The sequence below is a fragment of the Sebastes umbrosus genome, chromosome 13 (assembly GCF_015220745.1).
Source record: "Sebastes umbrosus isolate fSebUmb1 chromosome 13, fSebUmb1.pri, whole genome shotgun sequence".
Lineage (NCBI taxonomy): Eukaryota > Metazoa > Chordata > Actinopteri > Perciformes > Sebastidae > Sebastes > Sebastes umbrosus.
Genome location: NC_051281.1, coordinates 11366631 through 11382437, shown reverse-complemented (window position 1 = coordinate 11382437; position 15807 = coordinate 11366631). Strand labels below are relative to the sequence as shown.

The 15807-nt window shown below is 39.2% G+C and overlaps 1 protein-coding gene across 4 annotated transcripts in view; it reads right to left on the bottom strand.

Moving 5' to 3' along the window:
* Positions 1-7816: 7816 nt before the first annotated feature.
* The window catches only part of LOC119500239 (E3 ubiquitin-protein ligase SH3RF3-like), a 102610-nt gene continuing 94619 nt past the window's right edge, over positions 7817-15807 (bottom strand). For 2 of the 4 annotated variants that reach the window (XM_037789879.1, XM_037789882.1), the window contains 2 exons: positions 10713-11065; positions 7817-10070 (listed from right to left, as the gene is read on the bottom strand). In XM_037789879.1, the coding sequence (XP_037645807.1) occupies positions 9842-10070; positions 10713-11065 (582 nt within the window). In that variant the 3' untranslated portion in view covers positions 7817-9841. The remainder of the gene's footprint in view (positions 10071-10712; positions 11066-15807) is intronic. The other 2 variants (XM_037789880.1, XM_037789881.1) reach the window with 2 other exon arrangements.

Genomic DNA, 15807 nt, shown 5'->3' with positions numbered 1-15807 from the left:
AAAAAGTCTGAAAAAAGTCTGAAATAAAAGTCTGGAAAAAAAAGTTTGAAAAATGTTGGAAAACAAAAGTCTAAACAATGTCTGAAAAACAAAAGTCTGAAAAATGTTGAAAAACAAAATTCTGAAAAAAGTCTAGAAAAAAAGTCTGAAAAATGTTGAAAAACAAGTCTGAAAAATTCTGGAAAAAATGTCTGAAAAAAAAAGTTGGAAAAATGTTGGAAAACAAAAGTCTAAACAATGTCTGATAATAGTAAAAAAAAATGTCTGAAAAAAATGTCAGAAAAATGTTGAAAAACAAAATTCTGAAAATAGTCTAGAAAAAAAGTCTGAAAAAAAGTTTGAGAAAAAGTCTGAAAAAAGTTCGAAAAACAAATCTGAAAAATGTTGAAAAACAAAAGTCTGAAAAAAGTCTGGAAAAAATGTCTGAAAAAAAAAAGTTTGAAAAATGTTGGAAAACAAAAGTCTAAACAATGTCTGAAAATAGTAAAAAAAAAATGTCAGAAAAATGTTGAAAAACAAAATTCTGAAAAAAGTCTAGAAAAAAAGTCTGGAAAAAATGTTGAAAAACAAAAGTCTGAAAAAAAAATCAGAAAAAAAGTCTGAAAAATGTTGAAAAACAAAATTCTGAAAAAAGTCTTGAAAAAAAGTCTGAAAAAAGTTCGAAAAAAAGTCTGAAAAAAGTTGGAAAAAAAAATCTGAAAAATGTTGAAAAACAAGTCTGAAAAAAGTCTGGAAAAAATGTCTGAAAAAAAAAGTTGGAAAAATGTTGGAAAACAAAAGTCTAAACAATGTGTGATAATAGTAAAAAAAAACAATGTCTGAAAAAGGTAAAAAAAAAAAAAAATGTCTGAAAAATATCTGAAAATAATGTCTGAAAAGTGTCTGAAAAAAAAATCAGAAAAAAGTCTGAAAAATGTTAAAAAACAAAATTCTGAAAAAAGTCTAGAAAAAAAGTCTGAAAAAAGTTCGAAAAAAAGTCTGAAAAAAGTTCGAAAAACAAATCTGAAAAATGTTGAAAAACAAAAGTCTGAAAAAAGTCTGGAAAAAATGTCAAAAGTCTAAAAAGTCTGACAAAAGTCTAAACAATGTCTGAAAATAGTAAAAAAAAATGTCTGAAAATAGTAAAAAAAAAAAATGTCAGAAAAATGTTGAAAAACAAAATTCTGAAAAAAGTCTAGAAAAAAAGTCTGGAAAAAATGTTGAAAAACAAAAGACTGAAAAAAGTCTGGAAAAAAAGTCTGAAAAATGTTGGAAAACAAAAGTCTAAACAATGTCTGAAAAAGGTAAAAAAAAAAAAATGTCTGAAAAATTTCCCAAAAAGAAGTCTGAAAAAAGTCTGAAAAGTGTCTGAAAAAAAAGTCAGAAAAATGTTGAAAAACAAAATTCTGAAAAAAGTCTAGAAAAAAAGTCTGGAAAAAAAGTGGAAAAAATGTTGAAAAACAAAAGTCTGAAAAAAGTCTGGAAAAAAAGTCTGGAAAAAAAAGTCTGAAAAATGTTGGAAAACAAAAAAGTCATTTAAAAAAAAAAAGTCATAGTATAGCATTTCGAAAAAATCATAAAAAAGTCATAGTATAGTATTTCGAAAAAAGTCATAAAAAGACATAGTATAGTATGTCGAAAAAAGTTATAAAAAAAAGTCATAGTATAGGATGTCAAAAATAGTCGTAAAAAGTCATAGTATAGTCTGTCGAAAAAAAGTCATAAAAAGACATCTAACGGTGACAAACACGATGAGTTTGATGCCGGATGACACACACACAACCAGCCACAAAAAACTTCCTCAGATCTTAACAAAACTTTACTTACCTATCTTCTGGAGCGTGGCGGCCTCGAGGCAACTTGAAAGGCACACATCAGCTGCCAGAGCCCTGAAAAGCCTGCATCCGACAGAGAAATCAGTCCCCGCCCAGGATTATTCTGAAAACAAAAAAGGAAAAATAATAAACGAGTGCCTGATGGAAAGGCTGATGCAGCCAAGCTGGGCACTCATCTATCTATCAGAGGAGCTGTTTTAACACTGAACAAAGGCTTTAGACAACATCCAGGCACAATACTCACCACGATAACCACTGGAGAATCAACGTCAACACACAAAAATAACCACAACAATCTGTTACCCAATCAGCTCTTAGGATCCCGGATGAGCCCCCAATTATTACGTTCCCCCTGTTTACCGTTCAGGGGATGGAGGAAGTGACAATAAAATAAACCCAGGAAAGAGAGATGGGCAACAGATGTGTGCAAACAAGAGTAACAATTTATTAACATTAAATTAAAACGTGTTCAGCAGCGGCGCGCCTTTCATTTAAACGTGGATGCCTTTGAGGGAAGACTGACCAAGCAGGTATGCCTGTACAGACATCTCTACAACTGTTCATTGAGAGACCACAGGGAAAGTCACATGACATTAAATACTCGGAAAGAAATAGGCATAACACTGGGGAAAGAATAGGCTTTTTGCTGCAGGCTGTGAAAGAATATGAGAGATCTTTTTTTTAAAAGCTAAAAAAAGGTGTCATGGAAAGAGTGGTGACCCGAGCGGTAGCACCGAGAGACAAAAAGTAAATTTGACTTCTAATAATAATTACAGTACAGAAATGCAGTGTTTGGCGTTATGTACGTCAGTGTTTAGTGTTTACTACTGTTGCCAGGCAGCCTACTTGTCTTTCCGGTACCACTCGTTGACTTCTTGCTTATCCACAGAATATTTTGTTTGTACGCCTTCTGGCGTTTCGGAGCATATTGCAACAAACAGTGTGTTGAGCATAAACGCCTCTGTGCACGCTTGTAGTGCGTGCGCCATCTACGGAGGCCCGCGCCATGGTGTCTCGTGCTAGTATAAACAAAGCTTTATCCACCTGGCCCTCATGGGTGATTGGCCGCAGCCGCGTACAACCATTCACTGCAGCTTCACAGCGGGGGAGGGCAGCACCTGAAGGGACACAGGAGAGGGAGCAAAAACCCACACAACACGGCACATAACAGATATACTATACTATGAATTTTTTTTACGACATACTATACTATGACTTTTTTCAACATGCTATACCATGAATTTTTCAACAATCTATACTGGGACTTTTTTTTTTTTTAACTTTTTTCGTCTTTACCATAATTTTTTAGACATACTATGACTTACGTAAATATCAATCCATACATTTGTGAATATTTTTTTCTGTGACTTCGTATTCAGAACAAAGGTGTGTGAATATTTTCTGAGTGGAAATGTCAAACTTCGAATTCACCTTTTTTCTACAAGCTCTCATGTGCTTTGTTTTTGTCAGTGAATTCAAATTCAAGTGAAAATTTAAACACACAATTTCAGATTTTTACTCTTAATTGCCCGTAGGTGTGAATGTGAGCATGAATGGTTGTCTGTCTCTATGTGTCAGCCCAGTAATAGTCTGGCGACCTGTCAAGGGTGTACCCCGCCTTCGCCCAATGTCAGCTGGGATCAGCTCCAGCCCCCCCGTGACCCTGAATAGGATAAGAGGTTACAGATAATGGATGGATGGACAATCTCAATCATTTAGCAACATATTTACCTTCATACTAAGGTCTCTGACAACCTCCCAACTCGTCAAATATTGCCGATTGGGAGTGAGAATGTGTTGTCCGAGGGGAATTTTACAGTAGTTCCAGTTCCAGTTTTGAGAACAGAACACTTTTTTGTATTTTTTAATTTTAGTGTTTGTGTCACCTACTCTCAAAACTGGACCTTTTGTTTCCCATAATGCACCAAAGGAGAAACAATGTAAGGCATTTTCAGACTGATGTAAGACCCACAGACCTCCTTCCTCTCCACCCCTATGATTCATCTTAAAAGAAATGTCTATTATTGAGACGTCCACATTTATTTCCCTTTTATCAAAAGGTAAGAGGATAGAGGTTGATCACAAGCTTCCCTTTTGCTTTAGAAGAAGATATAGGAGACAGCAGTAGCTTAACATCCTCCCAGCTCACCACTTGGCTATATTTGAATAGACACAAAGGGACCGCCTTATACTGACTGGTAGAGGTCTTGTTCCCTGCAGCTCTTTTGCCCTTCATGTGACTCACAGCTGGCATACAGACAGGTAGACAGACAGGCATGACGTAAAGCAGAGGATTGCTGATCGATTCCCTGCAGGGGCCTGCAGCACCTCGCTGGTAGGTCGGGAAGAGGAAGCCCCAAAGAGATTTCACCAAGGCAAACTGTGGAGAAGTGTGTGCATGTGTATGTCTGTGTGTGCGCATACAGACACTTTTAGCTACTCCCTGGGTGGGAAGTGGTTTCTCCCAGTTTTTCTTGCCAGAGGTGAACACTATCTCTGCTCTGCAGAAATCTGAAAAATCTAAATTTGCTGCCTGCCTCCTGCTCGCCTTAAATATAGCAGTTTGAGTTTGTGTGTTAGTGTCAAGTTTTTCTGTGTGCACTTACACCCAAGATAACTGTCATACCCATGTGCTGGCACACACAGACACTCACATACACATACCCTTGTCACCTTTTGCTAGTCACTCTAAATGCAAATGGAGGTGATCATTGGAGACAGGCCCGGCTGCTGGAGAGATGAGGTTGTCATTTAAGGGGAGTGCCGGGGACGCTCTGAAATTACCAATTACACACCTCGTCCATGCCAGTGTTGGCTTGAGAACACAAGAGACAGAGGGAGAGAAAGAAAGGAGAAGATGGAGGGAATGATGAAAAGACAGAAAGAGTGTCAGCTTTATTTCTAAACATCCTTTACTAGCATGTCTATAATGATAATGACAGTAATACACTCTGTCAGACAGCTGTACCTGGAGTGTTGCTCATAAGGCTTCATAAGCTCATAATGAGCACATAGTGAGTGCAGATAATTATAATTAGAGCAGGATATAATATGATTCTCAGGATGAATCCTCCAAAGGGCAACTGTAAAATCCTAATGGGCTGTAGAGGTAATGTGTTTGTTATGCATCAGAGTACACAAGTGTGTATTGCTTCCCATCACTTCCTGTGTTATCTCCATTCTAAAGCTGCAGGCATATGCAGAAAAATACACTCAAAATCTGTTTTAAAACAAAGGCATTTATTGCGAAAAATGCACTTGACATGAAAAAACAATCAAATCAACCACGGGTCATCGGTACAAGACGATGTATAATGATCACATGGTAGAGAGCGCTGCATGGCCAGCGCAGAGCATGACTTCAATGGCACAAAAGGCCTATAAATATTCTGCACAATATAGAATAATATATATACTTTATTTTTTTTCTGTTTCCCTCGCTGTACCGCTGTTTTAAACCCGTCCAGATGAGGCGCGAGTGTCCACGCCGCACCAAACATTTTCATAAAGTTCCTTTTTATGTAAAGAGCTACATACAGAGGCTCCCTCCCCTCGTGCACACACACACACACACCATGACACACACACACTCAAACACACAAGTATCCATAGGAACAAATATGGCCAACATCTAATTCAAGATGGCAGGGTGACTGCTCAGGCTTCCTGGAAGGACAAAAAAAGAAGTGGACAGTAATTTGAAATCAAGTCCAATACAAAAATTATATGCTCAATGTTTTGTGTTGTGTTCATGTCCAATGGAAATTACCACTGCTGTTGATGCCTTGTTCACAATTTTTCAAGCTGTCACCACGAGTTCTAGAGTGGCATTTACAACCAGGAAGCTTGAGGCGAAAGACAAGCGTACATCACGTAAATAAAACACAAACGACGTGAAAACATTGGTGAAACCAGCGGTTCAAGATATTCTCTGTAAAGTGACCCCTGTGGTTTTTTATTCCTGATGTTTTGACTGTTGTAAACTCTTCTCCTCATCACAGCATCAACCTCGTGAAAACAAAATAAGACCGCAGAGATTCTCTGATCTCCGACACAATTGAGGACTTGTGCTTAAGTTTGACTCAGTAGAAATTAGAGTCCTCATTCAGCGGGCGTACAAACAGATGAGGGAAAACCTCGCTAGGGGTTTGTGCAGAGCTGTTCTGGGATCTGCTGGTTTTTGTCATTGAGTCAAACGAAGCAGAGCTGCAAGAAAAACAACCAGCAGGCTCATTGTACCGATAAGAAGAAAGTAAGGAAGAGACAAAAGACGGATTGGTCTGCCGGATGTAAATACTTTGTATGTTGGCATTTATAGGCACTAGGACTTGACTGACAGCTTTTGAAGGCCAATGCAGATATTTTTGGATTGAAGCTTCCAATAACTAATCTTCTTTGCTGAAATTTGATATTTATTTTTGACCCTTTTCATGGCAAATTAACCACCATTTTTACTTGGCTGGACTAAAACACTCAATTAAAAGCCCTAAAAATGTAATAGTCTAGTACACTTGTGTGGAATAGGATGGAATAAAGAGACAAAATTGGTCATTTAAACATTAAATGTGTAAAGAATCAAACCAATTATATCATATACGTGATTCTAACTGAAAAAACAATATTTGTCAGACTAGCCCTATCCTTTTACTGTATGTGTGTGTTTATGTGGCTAAGAAAGATCTTAATCTAAATAGCAGAGTGTTTTTGGTTTCATCTGTTGCTCCAGACGCACAGGATTACCCATACTGCACTGCCAGCAGCCAGAAGATGATGGCAGACCATGCTGTAATCACTTTGTAAAGTTAATTTCCTTTTCCACGTTTTTGTTCACTTTCCTTCACAGTTTAAGGGATCCGGTTTGAGTTCTTTTTCCCACTAATAGTGGAGGAAAAAACACTTCAAAAAGCAAACTGCTTGTGCTTTTGTCACCTCCACTTCAAGTTCAAGGAGAACATGAAAACATTAAAAAGATTTTTTTTTACAAAAAAAGAAGCATGCTACTCCTCTTTGTCAATTTCACGTAGGAGTATTATGCAGAAAAGAATTACATGGACAAAAAGCAAAGAACAATCATGTAACAACATTATCAGACCATAAATCTGACGAGAGAAAACTTTGAACATTGAACTGCATTTTTGAGTCAGATTTTGTGTCTGCAATATCATTTTTGCGCTGTGCTTGTTTTCTGTAAGTCTGTGGAGAGCTTGTAGCAAAGTCTCACGTCTGGGTGTTTATTCTTTAGTCCCATCATATGGGAATAAGAACTGACAGACGTTTCCAAACTGTTTTGACGCTGCAACATTTTGTTGACTCTGGGAAGCTTTTCATTGATGCAATGCAAAAAGTAGTAAGTGTTATTTTCTATCTGGAATTTTGTATTTATTGTCTTTCTTTATGGCATGAATGCAGTTCACCGAGAAGATTCAAGTGTGCTTAGCCAATGACAGACTCTCACCTGGTTATGACCAAATAGAGAGACGAAGTCCCGCACCTTTCTGTGGACCTTATTTCGGGAAAATATGTACGGTAGTCAATGGCGAGAGACAATTTTTTTTATCCCGTTTGTGCCATGAATCACATATATTTGATGTTTGTCAACTTAAAACATAATTTTGCAAGTCAAGAAAGTCGCGGTTTGTTGCAAAACTGTTGAAGTATAAGACTTTGAAAATACGTAATTAGAAAGAATACACACCGAAAAGTCACTGAAGCTACGATGCCTGTGTTTTTCATACTGGGATGTACTCACAAGAAACTGGTCTCGCTTGTTCTGTCTCTTCCCGGCTGATAAAAAGACCAGGAGTCGCTGGATAAAACACATCAGGTGAGATAACGTTTCATTTGTGCATGGTCATAGCTGAGTTTGCTAGCTAGCTAGTGTTGGCGACGTATATTGTGAGACGAGAGATGTATTTCACTGAGCGGTTTCACACAAAACTAAATGATACTACGACAAACTGAGACTTTCTTGACTTGCAAAAATATGTTTTAAATTGACAAACATCATATGTTTGATTCATGGCGCAATTCAAACGGGATCAAAAAATTATTCGTCTCTCGCCGTTGACTACCGCAAACATTTTTCCCCATGGGGTCCACCAGAAGGGGCGGGACTTCATCTCTCAATTAGACATTAGTGTGCTCAGCCAATGAGTGAGCCTCACCTGTGTGCACATGGCCAGTAGTTGTTTGTGCTTCATTCTGGCCCAGTTTTTAAAAACTGCAAGTGAGGAAAACCATTCATTAACTATGTTCTTTCACTAATACCTGCCATGTATTTCTCTCTGACAAACACACACACATACACACACATACACGCACACAGTTAGCGAGTCAAGCTCTGAGTTTCGCTGTGCTTCTATCTCCAGAAACAGGGAAACAAGGTAGATGGTTGTGGCTGGATGTAAACTAGACAAGCCTGGATCCACACTCAGGACGTAGAAATTCACAAAGCAGACTGACTGTACACTCACTGAAGCCGTACAAAAATACTCGTTAGAGGTTGACAAGATCAGAGGAAAAGTTGTTGTCAAAGGTTGGCAGTTGTGTGATGAGTATCTAACGTCCCTGCCTTCTGACTTCAGGTGTTTCTCCCCTCGACCGTACATTCTTCCGTGAGCATCGAATCCACACACATTTGGTTTTACAATATTGCTGCAGTCAAACAAAAACTCTCAACTGTATCTCAAGAAAAGGCTGAGGAAAAGGAATTACTGTTAGCAAGAATGATCTCTGCGTTAGTAACTATATTTTTTGTTGGTTTGTTTAGGAATTTTTACATTTCAAACTAAAAAGGCTGGATTAAGATTTTTGTCCTATAAAGATGTTTGTGCCTGCTTAAAGAAAAAAGGATGTGACAAGTAGCAACGGAAATCCCGTTTGTCAAATAAATAATAACTGACTGTGTAAAATACTGTATATATAGTTATATTGGCAGGTTGTATTAAATATTACCAAGTGCATTCTTTGTCTCTATAATCCCACATAAAAGATCAAAAGACAACTTTATCAATAAAAATCACTTCTTTAAATAGTTTTGGCGTAACTTTTTTGTTTCTTCCTACATTCAGCAAGCCAGTTTATTCAGTTTAACCCATTTGTGGCGGGTTTTATAAAAGTCAAATTTAAATGAAAAAAAGGCTGTATAAATTTATGTAAGATATATAAATAGAAGAATGAATCACCTAATTCATATTTTAATTTTTGCACCTTTTGTTTTTGTGACAGATCATCACAGCATGACTAGTTTGGGACAACATCTATTTCAACATATATAAAGAAAACATAATAATGCTACATGCATTGTTATTAACATATATCGGGTTTGTAAGAAACACATGTGCTTGTTGTCACAAACTAGACACGGAGATGTGCTTACAATGATCCCGTACTGTTTAGGCTCACACACTTCCCTCATCACCTGGCGATAAATCTGCACTTTTCTAACAAAGAAAGCACCCGAATTCAAGTTCTGAGGTCTCAGTGGAAAGCAGAGCTAATGCTTTTTGTGCTAGTGTTTGCTGGTGGGTGATGCCAAGGAGGAGAACTGTCTTTCTGTGCTCTTTGAGTCTGTGTACCTTCAGTAGTCAACAATGAGTCTGATGGAGCCCCTCTTATCCAACGCTGTCCCCGATGCGAAAAGCTGCCCTGCTTCCTGTGTGGCTGGTCGAAGCCGTGGCTAGCTTTCCTGTATGTGTGTGTGTGTGTGTGTGTGTGTGTGTGAATTGCTTGGACCGATATGGGTTTCTGAACACAATTATTATTATTGATGTTTTGTGCCAGTATTCAATAGATTTTAATTTCATTATTTCAGTGTTTCTTGACATATTGTTTTTGGAAAAACTTAAAAAAAATGACTATCACCAAAGCAAGTTTCTTTTTGCAGTGTCCGTCTTTAAAAAAGTGTGTAAGTCTCGGAAACCAATGTCGGTCCATACTATGTTTGTAGCTGTCAAGATTGTGTGTTTGTGTGTTTTACGACTCAGAAACAGGAACAGTGTTTTGTTCTTTTGTCCACCTTTTCCAGTTCAGAAGCTCTCGACGAAGCTGCTGGGAAACAGGCCGGTCTGTCCTGTCCTCTGCAGGGTGCCTTTGTACCAGCCGTCCTCCCTCTTCTTGTGGACAAACACCACGTCCCCTTCCCGCAGCTCGATCTCCGCCTCGCTCTGGGGCGGGTAGGGTACCACCACACGATACCTGCCACGCACATAGACAATTGTCACACACACAACTCTGTCACACGCTGGAACGGCCCACCTGAAAGAATTGAATCAGTGCAGGTAACATCAATATGTTTAATGGATTCTAGGAATCACATGTTCCCTCAACCTGCCTCGCTTACTTCATTTAGTAATTTCCCAGAATGCCTTTTGACCATCCCCTCAGAAAGGAATATGATGTTTTATGTTTGTAATAACAGCTTTCCCTCTGACTCTCACACAGACAGAAGGTATGCATGGGTTGGTGTGATAACCAGTGCTCCCAGCACACCAGCATCCTACTGCCAGTAGGATACATGTTACTATTAAATGCTTCATTCCTCTTCCATGTCGTGTGACACAGTTGGAGTGTCTATAAGTGTGTTCCTGACTTAACAGGTTTCCTTTGAGGGGTATGAAGTGTGTGTGTGTGTGTCTTTAATGCTGCTGGTTTGTGTATGGTTGTACCACCCTGGGATAAAAAGATGATCTACTGATCAATCACAGCAGTATTAAGAGTTGGTCTTGGTCAGCACTGAGGGACCTCAGCTCACATATTGTGTGTAGATATTAAATCCCAGATGATGCGGCAACAACAAGGCCATGAATGGTGGCGTAATGAAATCTACCAACTTGATTAAGGCTATTATGAGCAAGATTATTATAATTTCCTTCTGAGTGGGTGTGTGTGTGTGCCTACCTCTCTCTTGACAGGGGTTTGGGTTCAGGACGGAGGACCATCAGAGGGTTGCCGGTGCGTGTTGGCGGGGGCGACATGGGGAAGTTGGTGTCCAGGGAACCGGACTTCCTGTGCAGAGGCTCCAGCCCAATGGCTCCCCCCATCTCACTCTCGATCGGACAGGAGCCGGCTCGCCCCTGCGACGCCATCGGACAGGAACCTGAGCGGGCGTGGTGGTGATGGTGGTGAGGATGGTGGGCGGGGTCGGCTAGTGAGGGGTCGTGGGTGGGCGGGGAGGAGGGAGGTGAGCGAGGTTTCTTCTTGGCTGCCGCCCCCGACAGGAGCTTTAATAAACCCCCTGCTTTCCTTTCCTTCTGAGAATGGGCGGAGTGAATGAAGAGGATGAAGGAGATGAAGGAGGAGATGGGGAGAGAGGATGGAGGCACCGAGGGAGGGAGGAACAAACAAATACAGATGTGAGATATACAGAAATATAGGTTTCATAAAGCCTATCTTGAAAAGTGACACGATGGTAATGAAACTGGTGTCTGTGTAAACAATACCTCTACAGAATATTTGTTTTTTTCTTTTCTCTATATAAATAAACCACAGAGCGCAAATGCACTCCTGACACATTAATCAAAAAACACATTTATGAAACAAATAGAAAAAGATTTTCCTGTTGACTCTATCTGACACAAGGAATAAAACTGGTAATAAAAGCACATTTGTTTCATTGGTGGGCGGACAGTAAAGCAAGGAGAGCTGTTCTCCTTTCAATATTCACATGGACAAAGTTTCTCAGGAATTCTGAATGAGACAATAAATGTCTTTTTTATGCCGCTGCTATGGTGCTGTTTTTGTTGGAAGGACACTGAGGACATGCCCCTTAACAAATGATTAATTTTATCCCCCCTTAAAGGAATAGTTAACATTCTTTCGGGGGTTTAGATGATCCATACCACTCTCATGTCTGTATGCTAAATGTGGAGATGGAGCCAAAAGATGATTATCTTAGCTTAGCATAAAGACCTTAGAGGAAGTTACATGCTGTATCTATGTCTTGACGAACAACAGCTTATTCATGCACCATTATTCATACCATGCCATGCAATCTCACTGTGATTACACGGTAACTTCCTGTAAAACCACAAGTTTTCGTTTTTACATTTCTGTTTGTGTATGCACAAAACAAACAAGATGCAGTGTGTTAATTAGTGAACTTTAGAGGTAATAGTAGGCAGATTTTTGTACTTTTAAAATGTTTTCAAATTATTCCTTAAAACCAGTGTATACTGAGACATGACTGAGTTCATCACTGATGATGTGTCTAAGCCACACCATCTACATGCAGATGGTGTTTCTTCAAACTAGACATAATTGTATGGAGGGCTGAGACTGGCTGTGTGTATACCCATACTACCATACTATTTTTTATGCCAGAAAAATATTAAGTATGTCCCAATACATAGTATGTCAAATGCAGTATGCCAAAAATACCAGGATGTTCTACTACATCTGGTGGCATTTTCCAGTATGCCATCCGGCATGCTTTCTGGCTATTCTGACCCACAATCCTCTGCGCAGCAGATATATGAGCAAGAGGGTCAAAGTTCAAGGCAAAATGTTATGATGATTTGAATGAATGAAGGATTGTATCTTTAAAATAATAATAAAAATATCGTTCACATGGCAATGTCAGCTGGGCTGTTTTCTATGAGCAGAACAAGTAATCTAGGTCAACTATCACAACAAAATAAAAAGGCAGCTTGATTCTTCTCTCCTTCTGACCTTCAGTCACGGCTCAGAGGGAAGGAAACAATGGCGATGGGAGAAGTTATTACTCTAATGACCCAGAAAAGCATGGTATTTAAGATAATGTTCACAGTATGAATGCCTGCTCAGTCACAATGCGAACAGACAGGTAGATAAGCAAAGTGGTCAGCTAACGATCCTTCAAGCTGAATATGTGTGCATTTACTGCGATGCTCTTAAGAATAAACTATATTGATTATAAAGTATTTCTAAATGGCACCTATAAAGGCAGAGTCACGTTTTTCCATTGATGCTCGATTATGGAAAAGCTGTACAACACGGCCCATTCAGTCAGACTGTGTGTGATGCCAGGAGGAAAAAACAGCTTTGTCTCTTTTGCTGCTTGGCCTGATTTTACAGTCACAGTCATGACAACGTGGATCAATACTGAGCATGCCTGAGCATAATTACTTTTTTTTTTTTGGAGATGCATGAGGCCTCCATATCAGCCCGGTCTCTGCCTCAGCCCATCTGTTTTCTTTTATACATGCGCTGCTGGATCAAGCATCTTTTTAAATTTGTTTTCTATCAAGCAGTGTCTTTGCGATGCTGTGATGGACAGTTGTCATGGCAACGGCATGGAGTTGCAACCATGAAAGAATTCACACTGACTGTTTGGTTACTTGTCTAAAAAACTTATATATTAAAAAAAGGATGAAATAGAGTCAAGACAGCAGCAGAGAGAGGAAGATGCTTCTTTAACAAGTGGTGGTAAATAAATACAAAGTAACGCCCCTTGAGGCTAAAGTGTGATTTGTGATATTAGGCTATATAAATAAAATTGACTTGACTAGAGGTGTCAGCCAAATTTGTAACTTTATGACATCCAAACAACAGCAAATATGACTAAATAATCAATATTTATCAGCAGCAGTATGGAAAGCATCTGCAACCACAGACCTTTTTAGTGTTTTACCGCACCGCGTACCTCGTCAATCTTTTTAAAAATGTCTCGATAAGTGTGAATGTGCTCTTGTCTGTCTGTAGCTTTTGGTGGAGCATATAAACATGTCAGTGGGACGTGACACTGGACCGAACCTGTTATCATTCTGTGTGAACCTGAGCTGCAAAGTCTGGAGCACATAACTGAATAATAAATCTAGCAGTAAGAGAACTCAATAATAACCAGTTTCAGTCTGACACATCACTTTGTGTGAATCACAGTTGCTCAAACTGTAAAAGCAAACCTTGTCACCTTGATCATTAATGGTTAATGACTTCTCTTTGTTGTCCTCACAAGTCTTTTCATCCCTTTTTCTCCAGTTTCTGAACCAAAATTGAGAGCTCATCATAACCTTTAATAACATTATAAAAGACACTTCTTCAATATATTTAATATTTTAGCTATGTCTATATATTTATCTTTTTTATCACTTATTTTTTCGCCCAGCTGTCACACCAAATTTGCAAGCTTTTACAGATGGCTCTGCAATACAGTCAACTACCGAACCCGGCTTAAAGCAAACCTGCCTGTGCTTCGTGACTGCTGTAAAAAATTTTTCAGAAAACATGCAAGCGATCAAAGTGATAATCTGTCAGAGAAAAAGCCACACCTCAGGAAAAGAAAAAACACTGCAGGAAGTTTTCTTAAATGTGTGTAGGATCTGGTGGTATCAATGAGCGGTGAGGTGAGGTGAGGTGAGGAGATTGCAACCAACTGAAGCCTCTCTCATGTGCCAAGTGCGTTGGAGAGCTACAGTGGCCGACACAAAAACATGAATGACCCTCTCTAGAGCCAGTTGGGGCAGAGCCAGTGCACAGAGTGTGTGTGTACATGGGAAGTGAGTGGTGAAGCAAGAGAGAGAGAGTGAGCGGCGGCGACGAGAGCGAGTAACGTTATCGACTCCGGCCCAAGCAGGAAAAGTTAACAGTGTTTGGTTTGTCCGTTCTGGGCTACTGTAGAAACATGGTGGTGCAACATGGTGGACTCCGTGGAGAGGACCCGCTCCCTATGTAGATATAAACGTCTCATTCTAAGGTAACGAAAACACAACGATTCTTATTAACAGGTGATTATACACTAAAGAAAACATACGTATTAATATTATATTAATGTTTGCCAATAGATCCCCCTAAATGATACACACTGTTCATTTAAAGCTGCAACTATTTGGTATTTTTCTTTGATAAATGACAAACTATGATTCATTACCAACTTGATTTTAAAGATCGTTGGTAATGAATTTGATTTGATTAATGCTCCAGCAGTACTCTGGTTATCCAATAACTTCATTTGGACACTTTAGTAAAATCATAGACACTCACATTTCAGGCACTGTGGATTATTAGAAAGGTCCGTTAAGAAAGCAAAATTGGAGCCTACTTTATAAACTATAGAAAAAAAATAAGGCTAAACAGGAGAACTTTTGACTTTAATGTTTCTTGAGTTCACAGGACTTTTATGCAATTTGGTATAAATATTACAACCCAAAGAGTGATCTGAACAAACTGAATATCAGAAGTAAATTCAATCATCGAACCTCCAACAACCAAACTCGTACATCTACACTGACAAAGTACACTGTGACCAATTTCTCGGGTGACAAAAAACTGTTGAAATATCTGATCAAAATCAAATGATTGAGAAAACCCCCCCAAAAACCCCAATAACAATTTATAGTCCGAATGACCAGTCTTAGTAATAGAGATGGGGCAGCACAGCAAAAAGTGCTTACAAAGGCAAAAGTGGCTGTATAAACACTTTGACTCAGCAGACCAAAACAAACAGCATTCCTTGCTCTTGCACTCCAAATACCAATGCTTTAGAGATACGCACTGCCCGAAAAAAACAAGACTTGATTAATTCTCACAGGATTAGGAATGTGTAGCCTTTTTGTTTAACTTTTTTCCCCCAAAACATAAATTACTTTTGCATAAATCTAATGATGCTCGCTGTCTGGAGTGTACACATAAAATGTTCCACCGCTTTGGCAACACAGATTTCCTTCCTGTCATGCAAATAAAGCTTGTTTGAATTTTAATTTGGGAGAGGGAGGAGAAGATGGAGAGGAAAACAAAGATGAAGAGAAGGGGAGAAAATGGTGAGGTACAGAGGGTGAAAGGAACGGAGGAGGGACTCGGCGGGGGAGGACAGAAAGGAGAGGAAAGGAGGAAAGGTGGAGAGACAGGAAGATAGCGGGGAGGACAGAGAGAGGAGGTGGGACTGAAAGCAGCCGAAAAAAAGTGAATAATCACTCTCTCTCCTCTTTCATCTGCAGGCTTAAAGGCTTAATCTGCCTCCTGTGAGTGTGCGCTCGCCTGTGAGTGTGTGTGTGTGCGTGTGTGTGCACAAGTGAGTCAA